Source organism: Mya arenaria, chromosome 7 (assembly GCF_026914265.1).
Source record: "Mya arenaria isolate MELC-2E11 chromosome 7, ASM2691426v1".
NCBI lineage: Eukaryota > Metazoa > Mollusca > Bivalvia > Myida > Myidae > Mya > Mya arenaria.
In genome coordinates, this window is record NC_069128.1 from 49,496,278 (window position 1) to 49,523,844 (window position 27,567).

The following is a 27,567-nucleotide window of genomic DNA, read 5'->3' on the forward strand; positions in this document are numbered from 1 at the left end:
TTTGGCAAACTTTCGGTTTGCAGTAATCATTACAAAACTGAACAGTATTCTTCACCAGTGCGATGAAATTATCATTTAAATCCAAAAATAAACGTTTTACCTTAGGTTACAAATGTGACAGCCATAAAATGTATCCATTCACTAGAGAAGTCGTAAACTATTTGATTTCACAAAGTCAAATGAGCCCGGTCCCGATACGAAAATCAAAAAAGTCATGTGATATCGACGTGGTGCCTACGTCATAGTTAGGGGATATTTGATACCCCTGGCGTGTTTATTCTTCCCCTTACGCAAAAGTTAAGGTTTTTGTGGATCCAACCGTTTAATCAGATTATCGTTAACTTCATCTGTTTGTTTTGACGACTGGATCACCATAGACCCTTTGAAACCCCATTCTATAAAAGGCAGCTCTCAGCCCTTGTCCTATGCAGTGAGTTTTAGTTTGGATTTGATTGCAAATAGGAACGTACTTATAACATCAAGATGGATTTGAGGATGTTTGCCGCTTGTTTGATAATGACTGTCTTTTTAATCAAGCATTCTGGTAAGTGTCCAATGTATGTCTGTTAGTAGAAATTTGTTTTTGCTTCAAGGCTTAATGATGTATTTTAGGGTTAACCTACTCTAAAATTAGCAGAATGTATATCAAATTTATGGCGGATTCTTTTCTGACATTCATCTTAAAATATATATGCTTTGAATGAAATTTGAACATTTGGTATTCGGTATGACAATTCCTTGAATTTCTGGTCAATTTTATATTTCTCTTCCCATGAATTCAATAATAAGAGACTGTTATTCATTCGGGTATGTGCGACAATCTTGAACGCCTTAAAGCTCAGGGGAATAACAACGATCTTGTATGCCTTAGGTCTCGGCGCAGATGCGGTGTTGTATGCCTTAGGTCTCGGGGCAGATGCGGTGTTGTATGCCTTAGGTCTCGGGGGAATGTATGCGATCTTGAATGCCTTAGGTCTCGGGGAAATGTATGCGATCTTGTATGCCTTAGGTCTCGGGGGAATGTATGCGATCTTGTATGCCTTAGGTCTCGGAGAAATGTATGTGATCTTGAATGCCTTAGGTCTCGGAAGAATGTATGTGATCTTGAATGCCCTAGGGGTCATGGGAATGTATGCTATCTTGAATGACTAAGGTCTCGGGAAAATGTATGCGATATTGAATGCCTTAGGTCTCGAAGAAATGTATGTGATATTGAATGCCCTAGGAGTCGTTGGAATGTATACTATCTTGAATGCCTTAGGTCTCGGGGAAATGTATGCAATAGTGTATGCCTTAGGTCTCTGAGAAAGGTATGCGAGTGTGTATGCCTAAGGTCTCGGTGAAATGTATGCGATATTTAATGCCTTAGGGGTTGGGGGAATGTATGCGATTGTGTATGCCTTAGGTCTAGGGGAAATGTTTGCAATCTTTAATGCCTTAGGGGTCTGGGAAATGTATGCGATTGTGTATGCCTAAGGTCTCGGGAAAATATATGCGATCTTTCATGCCTTAGGGGTCGGGGAAATGTATGAGATAGTGTATGCCTTAGGTCTCGGGGAAATGTATGCGATAGTGTATGCCTTAGGTCTCGGGGAAATGTATGCAATATTTAATGCCTTAGGGGTCGGGGGAATGTATGCGATTGTGTATGCCTTAGGTCTCGGGGAAATGTATGCGATTCTGAATGCCTTAGGGGTCGGGGAAATGTATGCGATAGTGTATGCCTTAGGTCTCGGGGAAATGTATGCGATCTTGAATGCCCTAGGGTCGAGGGAATGTATACTATCTTAAATGCCTTAGGTCTCGGGGAAATGTATGCGATTGTGTATGCCTTAGGTCTCGGGGAAATGTATGTGATATTTAATGCCTTAGGGGTCGGGGGAATGTATGCGATTGTGTATGCCTTAGGTCTCGGGGAAATGTATGCGATCTTTAATGCCTTAGGTGTCGGGAAAATGTATGCGATTGTGTATGCCTAAGGTCTCGGGAAAATGTATGCGATCTTTCATGCCTTAGGTGTCGGGGAAATGTATGAGATAGTGTATGCCTTAGGTCTCGGGGAAATGTGTGCGATATTGTATGCCTTAGGTCTGGGGGAAATGTTTGCGATAGTGTATGCCTTAGGTCTCGGGGAAAAGTATGCGATATTGTATGCCTTAGGTCTCGGGGAAATGTATGCGATACTGAATGTCTTAGGTCTCGGGGAAATGTATGCGAACTTGAATGCCTTAGGTCCCGGGAAAATGTATACGATCTTGAATGCCCTATGGGGTCGGGGGAATGTATGCGTTCTTGAATGCTTTACGGGTCGGGAAAACGTTTTTGTTTTTAACGCCATTGGTCTCAGGGGAATGCAAACGATCTTAAATGCCATGGCAAATTCCATGAAGAGCAACAACCTTTTTCTAAACAATTAAAGAAGGAAAGCAACAGAATGGCTGTATTGTTTCGGGCAGAAAATCATCAAAATCATTTTATGTTTATACAATGCAGACACAAATTTTTAACTGTTCCCGCTGAAAGTTGAACTCATAAATCTTTTCATGACTGAAATGAATTACTCGTTGAAATATAGGAATTGCTCATTGTTTGCCTTGTCTTTATAAATGAACTTATTTTATATTATTAGGATACTACTTTGCATTGGCATAGGGTCTTTGTTGTTCTTAAAGCTGCACTCTCACTTATTGTTTTGTCTTGGAATAAGATTTTTTTGCGTAATTATCTGCAAACCACTGATATAAGACTGCTGACAAAAGATCAGATCGCAGATTTTCATATTTCTGTTCGAATCTTTTTTATGGCTTAAACTAACGGTTTTAAGAAAAAATCATTAAACATCAATTTTTGAACTTAAATATAAAAATCTGCTATCTATTTTTTGTCAGCAGTCTTATATAACTGTTCCTATGGATTTTCGCAAAAATTGGCTCGTTCCAAGACAAAAAATAAAAAAAGTTGTCAAAACTTTCAATCTATGAGAGTGCAGCTTAAATTCTTTAAAACTCTTAGCAAAAAATTTATTTAGGGATTTTTTTTTTAATTTTGTGATAAACTTAATATGATATGAAGCTGCGGAGCAGATTCTTATGTATAAATTTATTCAAAGAAGGGCATGTTTGCGATTAATATAATTAAGAATATTTTATCTAATATGATGAAGGCTGGTGTACAAGACTTTTGTCAATACATTGTTAAAATATGTTTTCTGCCGATCTGTCAGTCAATTAATTTACATTTATATATTATGCGAAATTCAATTGGTATGCAACTTCCAATTTGTTTTGTAAATTTATCAACCTAGCTGTTCTTTTACGGAAATGATATTAATTCAATGACAAATTCATACATTGAAACGTTTACTGTTAAACTTTATCTTTCGAAGGAAGAATATATGGAGAACATAAGGATATCAAAATGGACAGTGCTGTTTCTTGTTAAAGATCCTTGTCTTTATCCTTTGTATTTTACTTTTTCATTCTTTTAATATAGCTTTAAACTCAAATTAACGGTGTGCTATTCCATGAATTCCTTAATCGGAATATGCTCCAACGGGGCATCAATATATTTAGTAATCAAGCCTTAACATGTGTCAATATAGTGAGATGTTTTTAAGGTAGCTCAATAATAACCCGAGAGGAAAAGGTAATTGAAACACTGTGATGATCAGATTGAACAGCTAAAACAAAACCTCCTTTTGTTTACCACCAAAGAGACGAATACAATGTCAAGTGCGCTAATTAACATGAATCATGTTTGTATTACATATTGTTAAACGGTTTACATTTTGAAAGAAAACATACAATAAAAGGGTGAGCACCATTCAAGTACTGTTCGTTGAAGAAAGGAAATACAAAAGTACCTTGACATTTTTGTGCAGAAATAAGTTAAGATAGGTTTATCTTGGAAAACATGTCAAATAAATGATAAAATAAGTATCTTCCATGGCCGAGAGTGTAAGATAGGTTCATTCCGACCCGAGCGTAGGGTGTTTTGCGGAAACGAGGTTTACCGAGTTTCCGCAAAACACCCTGCGCGAGGGTCGGGATGAACCTATCTTACACGAGCGGCTATGGTAGATGCTTTTTCTCCCACTCCATTTAAACAAAAATAAGTAAAAATGTATTTTTTTGCTGGAACTCTTTTGTGCTTATTGAAAATAATTGCGTATGGATATGCGATAATTCGTGGTTGTCATGGATATTCGCGCAGTGATTCAGAGTATGTAAATTTTCTGATCAATCTTTAAATAGTTCTAAGAAGAGTTAAGCATTATTTCTCGAACGGTGCTTGAAAACTGTTTTCTGGTGACATTTGAAGCGAGAAATAATTAAATAGCGTTCTAAATATTGCCACAAGACAAGGTTTCCATGATGCGCTTCAAACAGACGCCACAGACGACAGTTTTCAACAAGGGAGGTAATTACAATGTGGTGACCATTAAAAGAAGTTCCATACGGGCATTTTATCTTCGCCCGTGGGCAAGATAAGAATTTCTAGCATGGCTAAATTAATGGATCGATTTATCTGAGGTGGGATAAATGATAATCTTTTTCAAAACAAAATATTTTCTTTAGCTTTCAAGTATCGGTACCGATATGAACACAGTATGCAACCTCCCCGATAAAGCCGTCAATCTATTTAATGCATTGCTGACCTTAAAAATATAACAATGCAGACGAACATAGCATGAACTCTGCCTCTGAAAACATATTTTCCATGTTCTCTAAGTGATGCTCACTGAACTAATTGTACAATATAATTCATGTAGTAAGTGATTAATTAGGGGAGATATGTAAGATAATGGATTTCTTCTTTAATTATGTACGAACACTTGTTTTCACCTTTCAAATTGACACTTATGTTAATGAATATTACTTCAAAAGCAAAACAAAGAAATTTATGTTGACATTTAGATAATTATTGGAGTATGGTAATTTCCAACTCTATTATGAATCCGTACGTCAAACAAAATATACACTAAACAAAAATATATTAGCCTCGGAAACTCCTAAATCACGGAAAATTTTAATCGAATAATTAAAAAGAATTCCATCTGCTTACAGTAACTATATGCATGCTATGAAATATGTCTGTAACTTGATATTTATTAAATTTGATGATATAATTATGTTAAGTTATTTGTAATTTCAATTAGTTAAGCTTAATGATTCGTTAAATATATAAAATGTATAAAATGATTCGATTAGCGATTTAAATCGTTATTGTTATTACATGTATGGAGAAAAGATAGTACATGAAAATGTACAAAAATAATGATAGGAACACTATTCTATTTATTAATTACTCTCGTTAAAAAGACAATGTTAATATGTACAAATAACTAAACTTAATTGTTTCATAATTCTAGGCAAACGTTAATCAAATGTCCAAACAAACAAAAATTACCGATGCCTTCGTTGTATTTTATGCTATTCTATAAATTTTTAGTACTAGCTTGAGGCGACGATTCTAGTTCCAATAACCTTAATTTTGAATTGAAATTTATTTTAACAAAATATTTCATTAACGCATTTTTCAAAATTTTAATTAAAATTCAGAAAAAATCAAACTGATCAATATTTGAATACAGAAACACATCTAGTAATCGAAGTTTAAACATAAAACCCTGTTAAATGGCACAACGTCAACACCAATGATATGGAATATAGAAAGCAAACAATCATACTTGAAGATGACTTTACTTACTAACGATTCAGTTGTTTGATTCGTTATCTGAAAAAAGACCCACTTAAGTGAAAAGTATGCATTTCAAGCATAACTTATTATTGTGAGGTAATACAGCATGTCTTTCTTGAACGGGGCTTATGTTTATTCTTTCGAGTACTTAATTTGATTTCGAAGTTGTAAAAAATGACATTTATTATCAACCATCAACGATTATATAAGATTATGATTACTTTTTGAACACAGTATATTTTACATTTTAAGTCAATATTTATAGCCTAAAAATATTTCGGAAATAATTTTGCGAAACAAGTTAACAGTGAATTGTTTATGAGCAGACCACTTTTTCCATCCAAAGTAAGGCTCCATTTCTTTCAGAACATTTTCTTTTGGGTTTGATAATGACATTAATGAACAATGATCTACGAAAATATCAAACGAAACTTTGTCTTAATATGCTTCATGATTTGAAGTATGCTTTCATAAGACCGGAATCAAAATTAATTCGAAAGGTAAAACACTTACTAATATATCCTACCTGAAGTAGAGATGTAAACATCAAACACTCACTCCTTAAATCCCCCGGTTTTCGTAGCCAACATATGAATCAATTAATTTGTGAATATTGTCCCTCTAGGAACATACGTAATACTATCGTTAAACTATGAATTATTTTTTTATGTATATGATATTTTAATATAAATATGAGTTATTTCATAGAAATTTTAAATGTTTAAAAAATATTTGAATTCATCAATTGATAAAACAAAACAAATTTCATAAGCGTTTTTTGTTTTTAAGATATGATAAATCTCATATACGCTTTAAAATTTCACTTCTGAACATTAAAAACAATAGTATGTATGTCCATTGCGTAGTACAAGTCTTTCTTTTAATGAAAATACGTCAATGGCAAGTGTGTATGTTTTAACAAATGATACCAAAAGTTACTAGCTTTTAGTTCACAAGCATGCACAAGTACGCATCGATCTAAATTTACCAAATGCATGTCAAACCAGTGTTGACCGACAAATATAGTAACAGAGATGAACATCTTCTGAAACATAAACATTCCAATTTGATTAATAGGTGTTCGTGTTTCTGATTAGATGATTGTTTTCGTGTAATCGATGTAAATGCTTCCAGGTGCAAACAACTTATCTTCTAACATGACCAATTTCTGCTTTAAAAAAGCAAATAACAGTGAATTGCTTTTATTTACTTAATTTAAGAAATTATAATAAATAAAATAGTTTAATCAGTATAAAAAAGGTAAATTAAAATATTTCAGATGCACAGTTCACGGCATGGACTTTAACGAATGGTGTAGCCACTTTGGGCTCCAATTCAGGAAGTGGTACAGATGCAATTTCGACAGGTACAGTTGCCGAAAACACAGCTGTAGGTGGAACCTTGTTTACCCTGGAGCCGACGCCAAATTCAGGCGGAGTTACTTTTGCATACGGCACAGACGGAAACCCCAGTACCATTGCTGAAGCCGCAATCACCGGCGGGGCAGTTGTGCTTGCTAGCTCGTTTGACTTTGAAACAACCTCATCATACGTATTCACGATCATGTAAGTGAAATAGTTAAGCTATTATGACAATCATTTATGGCCTTCATTATTTCTGGTAACTTATTAGTTAGAAATAGAAGGGGGTCAAACAATTACAAACACGGAAACACGTTAATAACGTGTGTATCCGTATGAAAATAGTGAATGATCAAACTTTTTATCAAAGCATTTAAATATTTTAGGTAATACAAACAATGTGCACAGGACATAATTGTCCTTCGGAAAATTTTTAAATAACAGTTCGCACACTGGCAAACCATATATTTTAATATCAAATCTCTGGTTTTTACTTTCCCATATTTTATACATGTATATGGAGTAGTTTTGAAGCAATGTATTAGTTTTCATTCGTTTTTTGTTTTGTTTTATTGAAGCACTCCTGTCAACCATTTTTCACAAGTTAAGATAATCACACTAGCACTAGAAGCGGGCCCCGGGTTTAACATTTTGTTGGGTGTTTACTTTGGGCCACGTCTTTCTTCTCATGAATTATTTGTGTTTCTTGGGTTTGAGCGGGAAAGTTGGATATAGGGTCTTACCCGAGGAAATAATTGGAAATATTAATTTTAAATAATTCATTTTGATCAAATCTAGACGAATTATTTCTCCAAATATTGTAGCAAAAGTATGTTTGGTAAAGCAAATTGGTAAAATACACATACACGGCCAGCCAATACTCGACTGATCTATTAGTGTCCAGAAAAGACTTGGCTTATCAGTTGCCCCGTGACAGATAAAATGTGTTAAGATGAGTGAGGAAGTACGAAATGCTGTCATTTTCCCTTGATGTTGATCTATTTATGCATGTTTTGTTATTTGTGTGATAACTTCAGCTTCTAATAAATAATTGTATTATCATGTCAATTAAATTAAATTAGAAAACTGGGTTAAATTTTGAGATAAATACTTGTTCAAAGTTTTAATATTCTAATAAACCAGTAATCTGGTTTTGCACCCGTTATTATAATACAAAAACGATACTCATATGAATTATGTTAACGCTTTTTTATGCGTCAGATAATTGTGTTTCCTTCCTGTTAAATTGCCCTGAGTAGCATATGTAACTTGACTTAATAATATTTTGAAGGTGTTGTAAGTAGAAATTTACTTTTGTAGCATAACATAAAGACAATTTTATATTCAGTGCTACCGAAGGCGGTAACACAGGAACTGCGACCATTACTTTGAGTGTCACGGATGCCGTTGAACTCACAGAGACAGGATTTTGTCTATCCGCAAGTTCGTACGCAGCTGGTATGTAAAACATGTCTCATTTGTTTCCTGCTAATAACAAACTTATTTTCAGCAATTCTGATCGTTCTGTTTTTACTCTGAAATTAACTTGATTAAATGATTTGAAAATAAATGATTGATTTAAACAATCAATTATCATCTTCAATTATTTTTGCATGAGACGGGTTATGAAACCAACAATGTACTTATCTGCAGTTCAGACATAACATGTACATCACTAATTAGTGACACATATCTTCAATGTTATATTATATGATATTATATGCATAAAATAACGGTTTAAACAATAGAAAGGCCATATTCAGTGCATTTCACCCCAATGACAAATCTTGAAACATCTTGAAAGCAGTTTATCTATCTATTCACATTCATTTCAATTAGAAAACGTTCTTTAACGTGTTTTACTCACTTACAAAGCATAAACATTTGCACACAATGAACAAATTATGCATCTGAAAAATCGAGATAATTTCATTTTAAGATAACCAATTCTGTATGTATTCAAATTATGGTGTTACATACAGTATACACAATTGAAAAATGTTGACGTCGTTCTAAATATGGGAAAATAGAACGACATTTTTTCTAAAAAATAAAGTTTTGCTGACTATCGTATTGCCGCAGTCGAACCACTGATGTTCAAATGAAAATAATATTTTACTCATATCGTTTATGAACACACATTTCATTTTTGTTTTTATGTTGCAGGTTCTAGCATAGGCACCCTAAAGACAGACCAGAGTTCCGCCACATTTGCTACACTCGGTAAGAATGCGTACAATTTATAGCCTAGCCGCTTACTCAGATACAACCAAGTTCAGATAGTTCAAACTTAAAAGTACAACGATTGCGAAATAAGTTATTACAACATTATATAAATCACTCTTGTTGGCACGATTTTACTTGAGAGTGTGGTCTTGTGTTGTGCGGGAAACCGAAGTACAGGGAAGGAAACCCACTTATCCGGCTTGAAGACCACGATATTTATATGAAAATCTACAGAAACAAGCCAAGTTTAAACATATACCCTGTTTAATGGCACAGGGTAAACGCCAAAGACATATAACACAAAAACAAAAAATCACAAACAAGAAACATGGAAAAACAGCACTAAACTCCACAAACAATCCAAACTCACATGAGACAAGGTCGAGAATCGAACCCGGGTCGCCTAGGTGAAAAGCGAGTGCGCTTACCACTGTGCTGACCAGATAACCCGAATCGACGTTAAGTAGATCGGTAAAATGTTGACTTTTGGGAGTATAACATTTGACATTTATAATAGAACGTTCCAGGGCATCAACAGAAGTTGTACTTACAGAAAATATTCCAATACATTTTACTCAAAGGAATAAGCATTAATAATATGAGGATATCTACATTTCGAATGGTTTGAGGAAAAATATTAAGCCCTCTGTTTCAAAGTGTGTGAATAAGATCATTCATTGCCTGTCTTGAACAGACGCCGAAAAAATAATTTTATCCACTCTAAAATATGTTTGACAGTTTATTTTATTTGTTTTATTTTACGGCATAACTATTAACTAAAATACTTTATTAAAAGAAAACGAAAGTATTTAATACCAGTTTTACCTGAAAGCTTTAAAGCTGTTTGTCATAAGAACATAAGGTCACACTATTTTTTTTTTAATTTGGCTGTTATAGATTGTTACGGAGATATTTAATTCTAAAACCGTGATTGATGGAATTTAAGTGGTATATTTAAAAGTATCTAATGCTGAGTACACTTTTTAACGCACTTTTCTTAACTATGTAAAATGTTAATCTGAATTAAAGGTTAACAACAATCGTTGAAGTTGTGTTTGCTGTTCTGGCCGACAAGCGCGTACCTGTTGCATTCTTTATTGTATGCACGTATACCTAAGTCAACTATCGACAAGTGAAATAATTCCATTAGTATCGTATAAAAATGCGTCATTGTGTCGGAGCGATAGGAGAGTCTCCTAACGTTATTGAATATAGACCTGAACGAACCTTTTACAAGCATTCTAAACGCCAACATACAGTCTAACTACGATTAACTTAAACAAATAAAAGGTTATATATATATTCATCCCTTACCTTCCTCTTTTCTATCGCTTATCTGCCTATGTTTTTGCAATTTCGGGGTGAGGGCAAAATTGTGTTAAAAAGTGCAAAATTGTCTTTTATGCCCCGATATACTGGATAATGCCTAGGTATGCCCCTGGCCTTCAGCAAAAGTGTGTTCACTGTTTTAATCCTAGCTTCGGGAACATATACTAACCTATTTTTTCCACAGGAGTATATTCATTGTTTTAGGCATTATTTATGGTAATTTGTCATTTTGTATTTTTTTATGTTTCAGCTGGCACGGACCAGACTTTGTTTTCAGTCGCTTCAACTGGAGAAATAACCGTCGCGACAAGTCAGACTGTTGCCGTTGCGACAAAAACCTATTACACCTTCACCATTGTAGGATCGACAACGACAACCGGGGTCGCCGACAGCGTAGCTACTGGCATCCACGTAGTGATGCAGTGTAGTAGTGGTAGTGGGGCCGGACAAGTTGTAGCTCTTATAAGCATGCTAGCTGTGTCCGTGGCAACTCACATATTCTTTTAATTGAAGAATTTTCGCATTTGAAAAAAAGTGTTCTTAGTAATAAACCGTTTTCACATGACAAACTGCGTGAAAAATAAGATAAATACATACACGCTTAAGTAGTTAACATGCTTATTCAAAAAAGGTAAAATAATTATATTGTATAAATTGGACAATTTCAACTATCCAATACTTTTGAGATGTTTTACATATCCAGCCGCATTGTTTGTGATACATGACTGGGTTGTCATGGACACCGATGTTGGTTAGTTTTACTTTTGTGTGACTATATCCATTATCTGGAATGAATATGCCATGTAAATGATATATATATATATGATATTACTATTATATAAAACAAATATCTGAACGCAATCTTTGTTCAAGTAAAGTTCAAACTGTGTTAAATTCGATATGAGGTTTGCCAACATAATAACTGTTTCGATGCAACAATTTGAAATGGCATGGCACAGAGTCTTTTAACAACACTCAAGTACATCATGTAGTTGTTTAGTAGTTATTTTAATATTATTGTATAATTGAAAAGCAAATTTAACCGTTTATAGTTTTTGTTCTTACACCATGTTTGTGATTTATACTGGGAACAATGTAATCTCTAAGCCATCTAGTTGAAAACCTGTATCAAATCTTTACCAGCGTTATATCAATAGTATGATATTGATAAGAAATATTGTAGTGATTTTGAATTGGAAAATGTCGTTTACACAAAATGTTAACTCGTACGTATTATTTTAATGAAATCTATTCCAGATAATGTCGATATTTTTTGTATTTTTTTATATTCTTTTTAAAAAAGATGATAATTCCAAAATGATAAGCCTATGGGTTTTGAAAATGAAATTTTCATCAGTCTTCTGTTCTTTTATGTAATTGTTTCTGCTATTTACTAACAGTTCAACGAACATGAATAATATATATTAAATGAATGTAAAATAAAGCAATTATTTTCTTTTATTGATAATCATTCAGACCTGATTTGTTTTTGTTAGATGACAGAATGCCTGTAAAAAAGAATTGAAATTGAATTGTAACATTGTGTTTGTTGAATAAAAAGTTTGATAGTTTGTTGTCCTTGTTTTCATTACTACAAAACAATATCGTCTACCTTTGTCGTACATATATATCGGCGATGTCTATTGCCATGCTGAACTCCTAACACTTTTACATTCTTGGAAATGAAGTTGATATTATATTGCTACCCTGTATCTAACGCTAATGGTATCACTAATAACATTACATGGGTATCAGATTTTGAGTTATAAATAACTCTACAGATGTCTATAGTTCTGTTAGAAAAAGGTTTTCGATGATAAAGAACGGATCGCACACAATGAAGAATTATCCCTTTTATGATCGATTTCAATACTACAATGACAGATACCATGAAAGGGCCATAGTCGAACATACAAAAATAAATTCAAAACTGTTTTAAAATGCAGTAAAGGTATTTGGGAAAAAAGAGGGATAAAGGGTGACCCGGGAAGAGACCTACACGAAGGAGGCCTCGGTTAATAACAGCTCAAAACAGACGATGGAGCCAGAACAAAATAAGAAAGGATGTGGTGATTTGGTGGACCGTGTCAAACATAAACTATAATGTATCATATAGAACGGATGTTTCCTCACATCTATACGGAAATTCCGCTGCTTATAGTTTTGGTTAATGATAAGTAGATTAAGCGCATGCTTATCAACCCACTTCAGCTTTTCAAGACGCACCTGTACTTTCAAGAATCCCTTCCAACTGCACACACATTTATCCGCATCATTTTTTATAAGGACGACACGAAAATTCATCGACAGCAGCTCGTCTAAACGAACGATACTGAATCCGCAGATCCCCTTCAAGACACTCACCAAGCAGCCTTTCCGGAGGCACCCCAGTCATAGGCGCAACATCAAATACAATCGTCATGGATATGCAGAACTTGATATTATCTTCACTATTTTAATTTAAGCAATCCTGATATGTATTAAATATATTTGTAAGTAACATATACAATTTGGGATATGGATACTATTTGGTTTTTAACATTTGAATGCTCAAACATAATTTGAAAACAAAAACATCAAAGTAAATTTATTAATAGCTAATAAGGTAGTATATAAAACGAACTTTATGTCATATTGATATAAACTTCTACACACATCAGATGTTAATCATGGGTATGTTCGATGTTTTAGGGATATAATCATTGAAATGGCCCCTGACGTTGCTATGAATATGAATCTGAACATTACCATTACCAATAGTCCCAATAGTCCCAGGTGTTGCCATGCATTTATCGGTTGGTGTCGTCGCCCTTGGAATTTCTCGGTATATTATTGCAATGTATAAAGCCCTTGTGTGTTGCGATGGGAATTGCTCCAGACGTTGCCATGATTGAGAATCGCCTCAGACCGACTTACTCATAAATCACTCTAACGTTTCTGTGTAAAAAACCACAGGTGTTACAACGGATGTTGATCAGTGTATTAATATTTATATGAAAAACTACAGAAACAAATGTAGAAATCGTAAGTTTAAACATGAACCCCATTTAATGGCACAGGGTCAATGTCAAAGACATAGAGCACATAGGATGTTTGTCAAGGATTGTAAGGTTGGGACGGTCAGTAAAATGTAAATATTCTAGGGGTTTAAACTTGCATGTTTCTTTCGAAACTGCCCCCGATACTTCACTCTGTAGAACGTTTAAAGTTGTCTTGGGAATGGTGCTGGTCGTTTATTTAACCCGTTGAGTTGCTTTTTTATTCCCCAGACGTTGCCATGTATATTACCTAAGACATTGGGCTGCGTATTACCTTGGGGTTGCCTCGGGATTTGCCCCAAAATGTCCCTCAACAGGAACCTGTGTGTTGCGTTGAAATTCCCCTAAGTTTGTCATGATACCCTACTTTACCCTTAATGTAGCCTTACGGATTGCCTGTTGGCGTTGCCATGCTCATTACCATGGTCGTTGCCCAGAATATTACCCTTTGTGTTGGATTGCAAAATGTTCCCATTTCCATAGACCTTTCCCTTACAACGCTAGTTAAACCATGTCATACCCATGAAATCATTGGAATAATAATTAAAATAATCAAATTGCACCTACTTAACCATAATTGGCCGTAGTCCCTAGGCTAGCCTCACTCCTTAAAATACGCCGTGATGCAAGGCTTGCTCAGCATACTTGTATCTTATATCAAGAGAAGGAACCCTAAGAAGGGGTTTAAGCAACGAAGATTGACGTTTTGATTGCCATCCACACTTATTAGTATACATAAATAAACAAAATATAACACAAAACTATCACATTGAATGTGACAGTGCATAGTAGTACACAATAAAACACAACTTAAGTACACGGCAAAAGTGAAAAGAAAGTTATCGTTGATGTGTAAATATGAGTATCACACTATTATTAGAGGTCACGTTAATGTAGTATCACTTGGTCGTAACTCTGACTGTTGAACAGGGTTAAGCCTGTACAGTAGTGTCCCTTTCTTAAGAAAAAAATCTAAGCTGAAGTTTGATTAAAGACAGGCTGATTCTTTATTCGATACCTATATAAAAATGATAACATAAACATGTGTCGAAGGGCAATTTATAGAACGTGTTATTATTTTCAACGAAACTGTTTTTTTGTTTAAATTTTAACGAGATTTGGCATCACGGAGTAGATTGTTGTACGATGAACTTGATATATATAATATTTGCAATCGTGTATTATTGTAGTGTTTTCATAAAAATGGTAAATTAGTGGTTTGCAATGGAAACGGACATATTAGGTTTTGACACTGTCAATCTTTATTAGGTTTAAATATTGTAATTTGTTCTGAATCACAAAGTTGTAACTACTGCCAATATGAATTGACTAAGTGTAATTAGTTCATTGCCCATAGTTATTCAACAACAGCTGCCAGGGAAAGTGATTATATACTATAAGTTTAGCTTTTATCTATTTGAAAGTTATAGCTTAAAAGTTTGCTTTTTAAAAAAGACTACACTATTACAACGAAGTATTCATTTATATTAGCATTCATGTTAGATTGCCACTTAAAGCAGTTAAGGTCGTGTCGTTATTGACTCATTCAATCGCTAATTTAGATAAATATATTATCAATGCAAAATGGATCAATGTAGTTGTATCTCAATGTCATTTCAACTTGTCTCGGACAGCTTTCCCAAACGCTGCCATATTTTAATCATAAGCGCTGCCTAAGAAATAGCCCTAAACGTTACCATGTTCATACACCTAGGTGTTGCTACGGGAATTGCCCAGAACATTGCCATTAAAATATAACAATGGTGTCGGCTTTGGTGCTACCCCGAGTGTTGCCATTTGCATTCGGTTTTGTCTTTAGGATTTCCAAGGAAGACGCTATTAAAATAACACAGTGCATAATGCCTATGAACAACACTCCGAGACATTGTCATGCATATTACCTCGGATATTTTCATAAATACAACTCTGAATCATGCCTTGGAAACGGCCCTTAACTCAAACTGCACCTAAATGTCATTAGTCTTATAACAGGCACCAGCCCTGATTTAAGGCTAGGTGACATATATTTGTATTTCATACCAAGGGAAGAAACTCTATGATCTAAAAGTGTATTCAGCTAAGAAGAGTTACTTTTTGTTTACTTGCCATCCACACTCACAACTTTAAGACAAAGCAAAATAGACTAGGAAAACAACCACAAATTTATATATCACATGCCCATTGACAGTTCATATCGGCTTAAGTGTAAATGATCTATGGTCGAACGAAATAACTTGATCATTGTTGTATACAGTTTGATTTTACTCTCAACACAATGACAATATGTAAAAAGAGTAAAGTACATGTAGTGCAGAAAACATATGTAATATCGGGCAAATAAAATGCGTTTAAGCAGACTGTAAGGGTTTGAAATACAACTCACTTATTCAAACAAGGCATAGCAATAAGATTATTTACCAGTTAAGTTAATATTTACAGTATGCCAGGTAAATTTTGCAACACAAAGTTGCTACCAATAATTGATATTATTTGCCATTGTTAGTAATTGACCAGTCTCATTTAACGTATCTTTTAAATCCAATAATGTCTACAATAATTGTGTTAACGAAGAGTTTTTTTATCCGTTCGTTAGTAAAGTGTTGTCATCGAAAGAGGCAATGTCGCCTATCTTTAACTTAATGCAATGTTGTTATACCAATTGCATCAGGGGAGGTTAAAAGTAACCGATTCAGCATAATAACTCACATAAGATTTGTTGCCCATTATAATATTCAGAACATAAGTCATATGCTTTTGTTAAGATGTTTATCTTTACACTCATTTAGTATAAGTTAAATATGAATACGTAATAGGAACAACCTTTAATACAACTTAAATATGTTCTCTATATAAAGGTGTGATTTCCCTCCGCTTCACAATAATGCATCGACGTTATGTCAGTTGTAATTTTTCTGTGGAAATTTGAGTAATGTGCCTACAAGCAGGGAACTCGGTCGGCAATGATGTCCGTCACTCATTTCTTCGAATCGAGGCTACAACCTTATTTCCATAACATATGTTCGTCTGGTCGAGTTCAAGTACAGAAGACGTCTAATGTTATAACTCTTACATTCAGCTTAAGAAAGCTAATCCCAATGCAAGTCCACACAGACCTGCTAAGTACACAGTTTCTTTATGATACGCATTTCCAAACTATTGAACACCAGCTGAAAGCCATTTCCAAAGCATGGCCTTAAATTTTGAAAAGGCTTGTTTTCAAAGTAATGCAGGTAGATGGACACAGCAGTATTTCAAAAAAGTTAATTAAGACTAGAAAACAAAGAAATTAAATTTAATAAGCTAAAAACACTTGAACAGTAAGCAAAAAAAGAAAAGAAAAAGGAATTCACATTTTTTTGCTAAAATAAAATAGTGATATATATTTCAAAGTTATTCCATATTAACTCATTATAAAACAAATACCAAAATGATTTAGGGATAAAGGCAAATAACTGCAAGTGGTTATTACAAACACATATGGTTACTTTCGACTTTCTGCTCTCAATTATGTCTTCTGTCATGAATGGTGGCTTACATGAGATTTCTTAATCACTTTTCGCGTAAACATTACACCATTGCAGTAGTAAAGACAATTATAAACAAATGTCTATACAAAAAACAACAGCATTTACAACAAAAAGTTAAACTTGTATCGCTGTTAACTCAATTGAGACAAGAGCGTCATAGGTAAACTCGGCATTCATTTGCAAAGGACACTTGCTGTATGGTCTAAAGATTGTAAATGTTTTACTGGTTTTACAAAGCAAGCTGCTTCTAACAGAACGAAAACTGGTATGAGATTGCAACACTAAAATCACTTAATATATATATTAGTTGTTATGCATATCAATACCTGTGTGCTCTTAATATGCAAATTATTCTCTAAATATCAGACGACTAAAGGAGACAACTGTATTGCAGTCAAAAACATCTTAAGACTGTCACTTTCAACTGCTGCGTTTGAAGCATTCCACATCGTCAACACGAATCAATTAAATGTATATATACAAACTTGATTATCATATGTTGCTTTGAAAGATAATGTTTGTTCAAAGACATGTGCACGTGGCTGGCCACATTTATAATTATTGATGTGCAGCATAAAAAATCAAGGCAACGATTATAGATAATAGGCCAACATTTCTACGAGAGTGTTTCCACTTGTAACTGTGATTTGAATAAAGAAAGTTTTAAATAAAATGGTGGATTAAAAATTCTTGCCGAAGGCGAATCTTCAATAAAGTTTACAATGACACATAGCTTGTCATTTATATAAAGGTATTATTGAAATAAGAAGCAAAGAACTGCTTCCTTCTATTAAGCATAGTGTCGTTCTCCTGCCAAAGAAACGTATTTAATGGACATGATTCATGTATAAATAAACATTTTTAAGGATTAAAATTCGGCCTTCTGCATTTTATTGGGGTATGGTATGGGAATGTTCACAAAGGGTGTAGTCCGATATATCTACGATAAAGCATTCGCCCGACGCACTTACTTATCTAGTCTAAAGAAGCATGTAACTTAAATAGGAAAGTGACATGTGTTTGAAACAGACTTTTGAAAGGGAACACTACATGAAGTCTTTTTGGTGAACACATAGTAGGTTAAAGCTTAAAAATAGATTTGCAGTCGCTAACAAAATAAATTTCGATTATAAAACCAACGTCTTTGGTCAAATATCAGTCAAAGAGAGACAACTGCGATGTCGGATATCTATAACCAATGGTTTTCACATTTAGATGATAAAAAAAGTTTTCACGTGAATTATGAGATAAATCAAACTGTTTTTGTTTTATAAAACATCACAAGCAGAAACTGGCTTGGTTAAGAGCGATAACTCAGGTTCGAGAGATTAAATCAGATGGATCCAAAATGTTCCCCATTATAACCCCTAAGAGGTAACTGGGTTGTAAAAAGAATCAGAATATATTAAGAAAAGACAATCAAGTTTTTTACACTGATCAACACTCCTTTCCCATACAAAGCCTTATCATTGTCATTTCTTAAGCCAACAGTGACATAAAAGGTAATGGCTACACTCAAACATATTATAAATGTAACTCACGGCCTCAACCTTTAAACCATTACCTTTTTTGTCTCAACATGAAGATCATAAGTTAAACAACAGCCCAGGGGAGACAACTGTGATACAGCCACATCAGAGTCCATGCGTGTCTCATTCTTATATAGTTCATCGGCATACAGCTCCATCTGAAACATTAAAAAATAGTTTTAAACCATAGCCAGCAATAAGTTAGTTTTCTCCTCAAAGCAGTACAAGCAGCATTTATCGTTATAGACTAAATCTGTCAAAACTGTCAATCAAGTGTTAATGAATTGACAGTCAAATATCCAAATGCAATGTTCTATGTTTCGTCCACTGTAAAAGTACAAGAACATTACTGCCTTAATATCATCGGTGTAACATAACCGAACATATTCGTTCGTACGGTGTCCACAGCAGATCAACTGTCACATTAATTTGAGTCGAAAAGATTATCGGTACTTCGTGAATATCATTGAAGATATCGCTTGAACATTCTTGTGAAACTAATGCGATCATTTCACATCAACTATAAATATGATTTTTCAAACATCAATTTCAATTTCAAAGTAACTACTTATTGGCTACAAAATTTAAATTTAATTTGCTTAACACGTTGGATTAAAAATCTTACAAACTGACCGGGAGCTTGCAGGATTGAGTGTATTTCATATTTTAGCAACATTATTTCAGCAATTTTAGCAATTATTATATTCTCACTCTTGCGAAATTCTGCAAACAAGACAGTTTGAATTGCAAACAGATTTTACATTTGCTTCAGGTTTATGCAGGACAAAATTAGGACGACACGCTGTCAGAAAGCGCCCCTTGTGACAATCCGATCAGGAATCCAGTGTTGTATGCACATTTTTATCTAAAATAGAAAGTTTTTCCTGCAAGAGCAATTTAAAAACACACTCATGTACCAAACAAATATATGGACATAGGGAAACAGAACGATGGAGTGTAATATATACTGAGTTAAACAGAAAACTGGCGTAGAATTATAGATCTATTTAGAACGTGACCAAAAGGTAGTCATTATTAGTGAGAAGCAAGCAGTATAGAGCCAATTTGAAACGCTTAGGCAGGTAAATGACACTGCCAATTATGTCGAAAGTTTATAAATATGTTACAGGTTGTGTTAATACAAAATCTGCACACTAGATGCTTCTGTGAAAATCTTGTTTCCTTTACAAAAACATTGACTAGGACATCCGTATTAACCAGTCTTTAATACTAGTGTATTTCAACTTCAAATGAGTTCAAGGCAACAATAAGATAAAATATCACAAGACAATAATATTAAAACATTGTTTGTGTGACACGTATTGTATCATTAAACAAATATATCTGCGAAACGGTCAACCATCTACGGACAAATGGTGATGAACACAGATCAATGTTCAAGAAAATGATAGCCCTAATAAAATGTTTTAGACTTGTTTCCTGTAAAATATTGAAAATAAATTCCGCATGGTTTTGCTTAAAATAACTTCAAGGAGGGTTTAAATGGATGAAAGACCGCTTGTTACGAGAAAAAAGTAATTAAGTAATTCTTTTGGGTTACCAGGTTGGACGCCCTGCCGCAGGTGATTCTTGATGATTTTTTTCAACGACAAATAGATTGCCAGTAAATAAAGATTGAAATGAAATAGTAAAATAATCGATTCCGTCTAGTTCCATATTGGTATCCAAAGTGTCCCTTATCTGTTAATGATCGTCATGCAATAAACATGACTTTCTATATGAAATGACATAACATACCCTGCACTTCTTAACTGCAAACGAAATTTGCCTTTTCTGGTTCTTGCCGGACAAGGACAGGACCACATTCTGCCAGAAAGCTTCCCTTGTCATATAAGGATCAGGAATACAGTCAAGTCTGCTCGTATCTATCTGAAACAGAGCGTTTTACTGGAAATTTAATCGAAACACACAATAATCTCCCGAACAAATACGATTTATTTTGGATCATACCTTGTATATAAACAAGGTGAAAGTGGAACGTTTAAGTATAATATATACTGCGTGAAGAAGGAATTTTGCGTAATTTTATTAATTATTTAAATATGTAGAGCAGGACACCTTATATACCAATTATTGGTAGATATCAAGCAGTATTGAGCTCAAGTAAAATGTCAACGCAATTTAAATGACACTGTCAATTATATCAAATATCAAATTTACAACTGAATGTGCGAGCGAAAAATGGCTACACTACACACGCCCAACCCCGATAAACGTCAATTCTTACTGTTAACAAGAGGATACATCAAGCTGGTGATGATTCCCTTTACATAAGCATTGATGCAGGTTTTACTTATCCTCAGTTTGTCGTATTCCGATGCCGTGTCTTTACCAATACGCCATAGTTGTCTGCCTGTCAATAACAGAAACACAACATACAACATTTGAATTATGTTTAACAAACTCAGTAATTAGATATTATCTTCAAATTGAAATGATTTCCTCCCTAACAGTGCATATTGCTAAACTCACATTTTATATTTTGTTCTAGCTCTGTATACAGAACTAATATTACATAGTACAAAAATACTTGTCGGTCATTTGATTGTTTATTATAACTAGCAAATAATCAAGTCATTATCATTTACGTGTATCAAATGACTATCGAGAACACTGGAATATTTCATCAAACATTTGCCCCTTACTATACACCATTTTGTATGAGTATGAATTACAGTAATTTTAGAAGCTTCTGATTCATATGGGCATGTTATTTTGCGTTCCAGCACGATTTTGCTGCAGCCCATATGCATATTCTAGCCTTTAAACGTGAAGCCCGTACTATACAGATTGTTACAGCTGATATTATGTACAAACAACTGTATCAAAGCTCCAAATGCGTGTGTGCATCGCCATGCTGTGGTCTATATGCTCCACCTAGCCATCTTCCTTCGATATTGGTAACTGCCGGACAACCACTGAAGATCACTTCATACAAGAAAGTGCCTCGGGTAATCTAAGTTACAGAGATTCAGTGGAAGACGAGTGCTAGTATTGGCCAATCTGAACGGAGCCATTCGACGATTCATTCTAAATAATGTTGCATATTGAATAGAAAATTGACATTTTGTTTGAAATCCAATAATAAAAGACAAATAAAAGACAAACTTCATCAAGCCTTTTCGGTGGACATTATAGGAACGTGCTTAAAAAGAGAAAAAGAAAAAAAAAAAACGTTTGCTACAGCTAGCGGAAGAGCCCAATTATATGCCAAGTAGTATATGTGTATAACATGTCTATCAATCAAAGGGAGAAAACTGCATTTGAGTTATAAATAGCCAATGCTATTTACATTTGAACGTTGTGTCTTACGCATGAAAAGTCAATCTTTACAAAAATCTTTGATGAATTGAAACAAATGTTACAAAATGAACTTGTCATATTTAAGATAATTCAGATTACGAAACGCCAATAGAGATTCAAATTGGTATATAGTGTTCTACAAATATTTATCCTTTGGGAAAAAAACTGTGTCCTGTAAAGAATAAGAAAAATTCTTGAACCTTTAAATATGATATAACTTTCATATAAAGGTATCAATATTCACAAGGATGTAGTGAACAAGGCGAAAAATGGTACACATAGTTACGGGAATAATCATTGTGTTGAAAGAACTACAGTAACGACAATACAACGAATCAAAAACATTTCGTTACCAATATTAGTTTGCTATTTGTAAAGAATGATGTTTCATTCTGTGATGGCTTTGTAGCATTTAAACAGACATTTTGAAAGGTGTCAACATTTCTTTCGTTCTAACAAAATAGTAAGAAATAGCAAGGTGAAAAGGAATAAAAAGTATTTCTCATAACTTACGTTTTCAACCACGACACATCCACAACTCATCTTTTGTATAATGTCCGTCAACGTTAAGTCAGTTGTCAGAGTACTTTAAATAAACAAGCATATCATTCAAATCCGTCTCAAATTTATTCATCTACCAAATAGCTGATAATAAATTCCTCACAAATTTGTTGGTTTCATAATAAGGCATTTGATATATACTGTGCGTATTTTGTGCAGAAGATTATCTAATTCAAAATTAAAGGTTATTTGAATAACCCTTGCAATACATGTGAGGAATAATATACCAAATGACACTCATCTTTATATGAATGTGGGTCAATGCTTTAAACCACCTCCTTTATAAATACTGCAGCACTTCTTTGTTTTGATTTGGTTTCTGATATTATTTAAATCTGTATCAAGATAATTCGTCTGCCAATTAGCAAAACAAGCTGTAAATAAATTCCCCACGAATTCCACACAAAATGTAGTTTTCATAGCAGTGCATTTGATATTAACCTAAATGCTCGTATTATGAGATGAAAATAACCTCAATTGAAATAAAATGTTCTTTCAAATATCCGGTTCCGTAAATGTGATAGTAATACACCTATTGACACTTCATAGCTCCTTTACAATTACTGTAGTACATTTTTGTTTTGACGGGGATCCCTTACACGGATGGTTCTGTTACGATAATAACATATCATGTATCATGCCTTTCATAGTAATGAATTTGAATAGTAAAACATTCCTTCGGTACATGCTTTAAATACCCCAATGTGAATATGTCCATGTTAATAGTACGCTTATTGACACTCGGTGCTATCTGAATGTGGGTCAGTGTATGTATAGCTCCTTTATAAATACTACGGCACATGTTTGTTTGACGAGTATCCCTTACACGGATGGTTGGCAATGTTTACATGCTGTGACGATAATAAAATATCATGTACCATGCCAATCATAGTAATTTAGTAATGAAAAAATGAACATAAATAAAAAGGTTTTCATTCGGTTCATGACTTAAATAAGCCAAGTTTTGTCCATTTGATTGTGAAACTTGCTGAATTTTACATCAATGATATCATCTTTACATTACGTTTTGAAGTGGCTTTATATCTTATCAAATTCAACATAATTTACCAAAACCTATATTCTGATTTTTTAGATTGCACAGGCGATTATTTTTTAAATACTTTATCGTTCTTGTACTGCGTGAATTCATTAATAAACATGTATTTTTTCTTGTTATAAATAACATCTTTCACCAAAAGGAACTCTTCAAGTTTAGAGGTCCCATGAAAAGTAAAAATAAAAAGCGTTGCAGCCCCAACATTCCTGCTCAACACTTTGAAGATTAAAACTGCTAATATCTCAGGCTGACATAACAAACATTTGTTCCGCAACATTTCAAGAGTAAATAAAGATATTTAACGGGGACCGCTTTAAATGTTACTACCTGAGTTCGAGCGCTACGCAGACTCAAATGATATGCACACCTTAATTAGGCAAAGCGAAATGCACTATTTCACTACAGCTTAATGGTATAATAAATGCGTAATAATACAGTTCATTTACATTAAGTCTGTTAAATCAACATTGCCAAAGATGCACGAATAGATTATCTATGTATTAGGTTAAAGTGCTATTGTTTGAAAAAATACATTACTAGCAAATGTTAAAAATTACTGCACAATTCTGCAGCTTAATTTCGCATCTCCTATCTTAACTAAACTTCAAAGTTTGAATTTGACGAAAACTATCATTGCAGTTTTATCACGTTCTGATGAAAAACCAACCTTACGATACTTTGCTTTTATCTTAAGTAGAATGACTGGCATAAGTCGTATGCTTTCTTACTTCAAGTGACAAACCGGTTTCCATAATGTATCACTTAGGCAATACCGAATTGATTTCTATGTCATCGGATTTTCTGCATTATTTCTTTCTCTCCAAATAAGAGTTCCGCCATCATCTGGAACGTATATCATTTTTTGAGAAAAAGAGCATTTGTTGTCGCATCGAACATAAATCGCCGCATTTTATCACAATTGTTAGTGTTTTGTAAACTTTAACAGTACATTGTTCTTACTCTTTCGAAGAAGGGAACGGAATTCATTAAAGCTGCAAAAAGATGTCAAAGTGGTCAATCTTTGACATTGCAGCTTTAAAACAAAATGCAGTATACACGTTTAACTAAACCGCTGGAGTGATATTCAGCTCAAAATATTTGATTTTAATATATTTTTTTCTAAAGAACATACATATGCAATAGTATACGAAATAATCAATATAAACATTGTGTACAATTTGTACTTTGTTGTTTGTGAAGTTTTGTGCTGTTGTTTCATGTTACTTGTTTGTGATTTGTTGTTTGTAGGCTCTACGTCTTTGGCGAAAACGGTGTCTATGTTTAAACATTTGGCTACGGAGCTTGTTTCTGTAGTTTTCACATTAATATTGGATTAACTGTTCTAGACGCGCTGCCGTTCTGATTACTATGGACGATTCACTGTGTATATTCCTAGGTATTTCATTGCAAAATGTCTCCAATTCAATAGACTTTCTCTAACAAAGTTAAACCATACTTGACCTATCAATTCATTTGAATATTGAAGTACAGTAAAATTGTGGTCGCTCAAAGACGCCGGAACAGAGCTGAAACCTACAAAAGCTGTATACTAAGTGTGAAAATCTTAAAGAAACTAATCAATGAACAAAAAGGAAGTTTATTTTTACGAAACAACAACAACATTTACTTTACAAACACCATAAGAATATAATTAAATTATCATTTTTTCACAATTATCTTCTCAAATGATCAAATCAAGTACACGCAGTCACGCGTAAACGGTGATTATCGTTTATCACACTGTTTAAAATAATTGTTTGTCCTTCATTGCAGTTTTAAAACTGCCAATATGACGTAGATTTTGACAGTGCATAGTGGTAAAATAGAACACGCCTTAAATACACGGCTAAACATGATAGAGAGTTATCGTTGATATGTGAGTATGAGTATCAAACCTATTATCAGAGGTCACGTTAATGTGGTATCACTTCTTTACTGATCGTGACTCTCACATTGGTTAGCCTGTACAATAGTTCCCCTTTCTTTAGAAAGCTACCCTTGCTTTAAGACAGATTGAGTATTATTCCATGAATATCGAAAATGATAAACTGTGATTCCTCAAGGACGCCGGGACAGCGCTAAAACCTCGAGTGACCCCGTGAATCGAACAACCAAAGTTTCCATTAAGTGTTATAAAATGTATTACAATGCCTTTTTTTTATTATTACATGAATATAAAAAAAGATACCCTAAACATGTGTCGCAAAAGCAAATTATAGAACGTGTAATTATTCTCAACGATACAGAATTTTGTTTTAATCTAATCGAAAGTTTGCAGCAATACCTCTGACTGATTGGTTGTACGATGTACGCATATCGATATATATACTACTCAAAGTTTGCTAAGCACCAAAACTTTACACATGCATACCTTATACTACATTTGAAATACAGTTTTGAAAAGTATTTATACTTTTAGGTAGATGATTTATTTAATGATGTCGACAGTTTTTAAAGGATTTTTTTTGTTCTCTGTGACTTTTTAGAAGTTTAGTAGGGTGACCCTTGAAAAAAAAAAAAAAAATGATTGAATGTGAAATTTTGTAAATTTCCTAAAAAAGGAATATTGTAAGCTGGTATAGGATTAATATCGGGTATGTGACCCGTTGCTGTTAATAACAGCTTCACATCGCCTCCTCATGCTCCCTATAAGGTTCCTGATGGTTCTTTGTGGAATATTGTTCCATTCTTGGACCAACATAACACCAAGCTCCTGGAGACTTCTTGGTTGGACCTGACGTGCTGAAAGTCTAACCTGTAGCTAATTCCAAATGTGTTCGATGGGATTGAGGTTAGGGGATCATGCTGGCCAGTCCATACGTGTTATACCCTCTATGTACAGATACCTCTGTACAATATGGGCAGTATGGGGGCGGGCATTATCGTCCATTAAAATGAACTGATCACCCACTACACCAGCATACAATCTCACCTGGGTATCCATGATCTCATCTCGATACCGCTGGGCAGTCAGTGTACCTTGGTTAAGGACCACGAGATCCGTGCGTCCATATCAGCTGATCCCGCCCAGACCATAATGGAGCCGCCGCCATAGCGATCATGTTCAGCAATGTTTGCCGCATGGAATCTCTCGCCTGGTCTCCGCCACACCCTTGCACGCCGATCGGTGTAATCAAGGCAATACCTGGACTCATCTGTGAAGAGTACATGTCGCCAATCCATTCGACGCCAACCAACATGATCCAAGGCCCAATCATATCGTGTCTGGCAGTGGTTCCGAGAAAGCGGAATGCGTATACACGCTCTTCGTGACCTAAGACCACGTTCGTGCAACCTAGATCGAATGGTTTGAGTAGAAACTCTGACCCCTGATGCATTCTGGAGGTCGGCGCGAAGCTGTGTCGCTGTCGCGAAACGACTTCTGCGAGTCTGAATAACCACAAAACGGTCTTCAGCTGCAGTTGTTGCCCTTTCTCTGCCACCAGCATGTCTCCTAAGTGGTGTTCCATACTGAAGAAACCTCGCCCAGGCCCTGGTGACAACTGTATGGTGCACACCAAGGGCCTCTCCTACCTGGCGATGGGTAACCCCTTGTTCCACCATCCCAACTGCCCGCCACATTTCTCCATTTGACAAATGTCTTCTAACATTTCCGTTTTCCATAATTAACTCATACAACTTCAGATTTTTAAGTTGAAGTGAAGATTAAATACCCTACACATTTCGAGTACATGTTTTTAATGCACCTAAAAAACGTGAAAACCGAGGGGTACATCATTTCCATGCCATGCACGAATGATTTACCCGTTATTGACGCTTATGTGTACACTGGTAATCATGTCAATACATCACCAAACCGTATCCAATAAGCATATCGCAAATATATTACTTGATTCATCAAAATAAAACAAAAATAAATTCAAACGAACTTTTGAATCAATATCTTCCTGATCA

General features: G+C 34.4%; 1 protein-coding gene across 1 annotated transcript; it reads left to right on the plus strand.

The window, feature by feature from the left end:
* Positions 1–386: 386 nt before the first annotated feature.
* Positions 387–12,187, plus strand: LOC128241688 (uncharacterized). Its single transcript, XM_052958724.1, has 5 exons — positions 387–544; positions 6,980–7,265; positions 8,410–8,519; positions 9,228–9,284; positions 10,867–12,187. The coding sequence occupies exons 1-5, from the start codon at positions 484–486 to the stop codon at positions 11,121–11,123; spliced, it is 771 nt and encodes a 256-aa protein (XP_052814684.1). The 5' UTR covers positions 387–483; the 3' UTR covers positions 11,124–12,187.
* Positions 12,188–27,567: the final 15,380 nt, after the last annotated feature.

Coding starts and splice junctions, on each gene's coding strand:
- LOC128241688 (XM_052958724.1), top strand. CDS start 484: ATGGATTTGAGGATGTTTGCCGCTTGTTTGATAATGACTGTCTTTTTA. Junction 545..6,979: donor CTTTTTAATCAAGCATTCTG/GTAAGTGTCCAA, acceptor AAAATATTTCAG/ATGCACAGTTCACGGCATGG. Junction 8,520..9,227: donor CGCAAGTTCGTACGCAGCTG/GTATGTAAAACA, acceptor TTTATGTTGCAG/GTTCTAGCATAGGCACCCTA.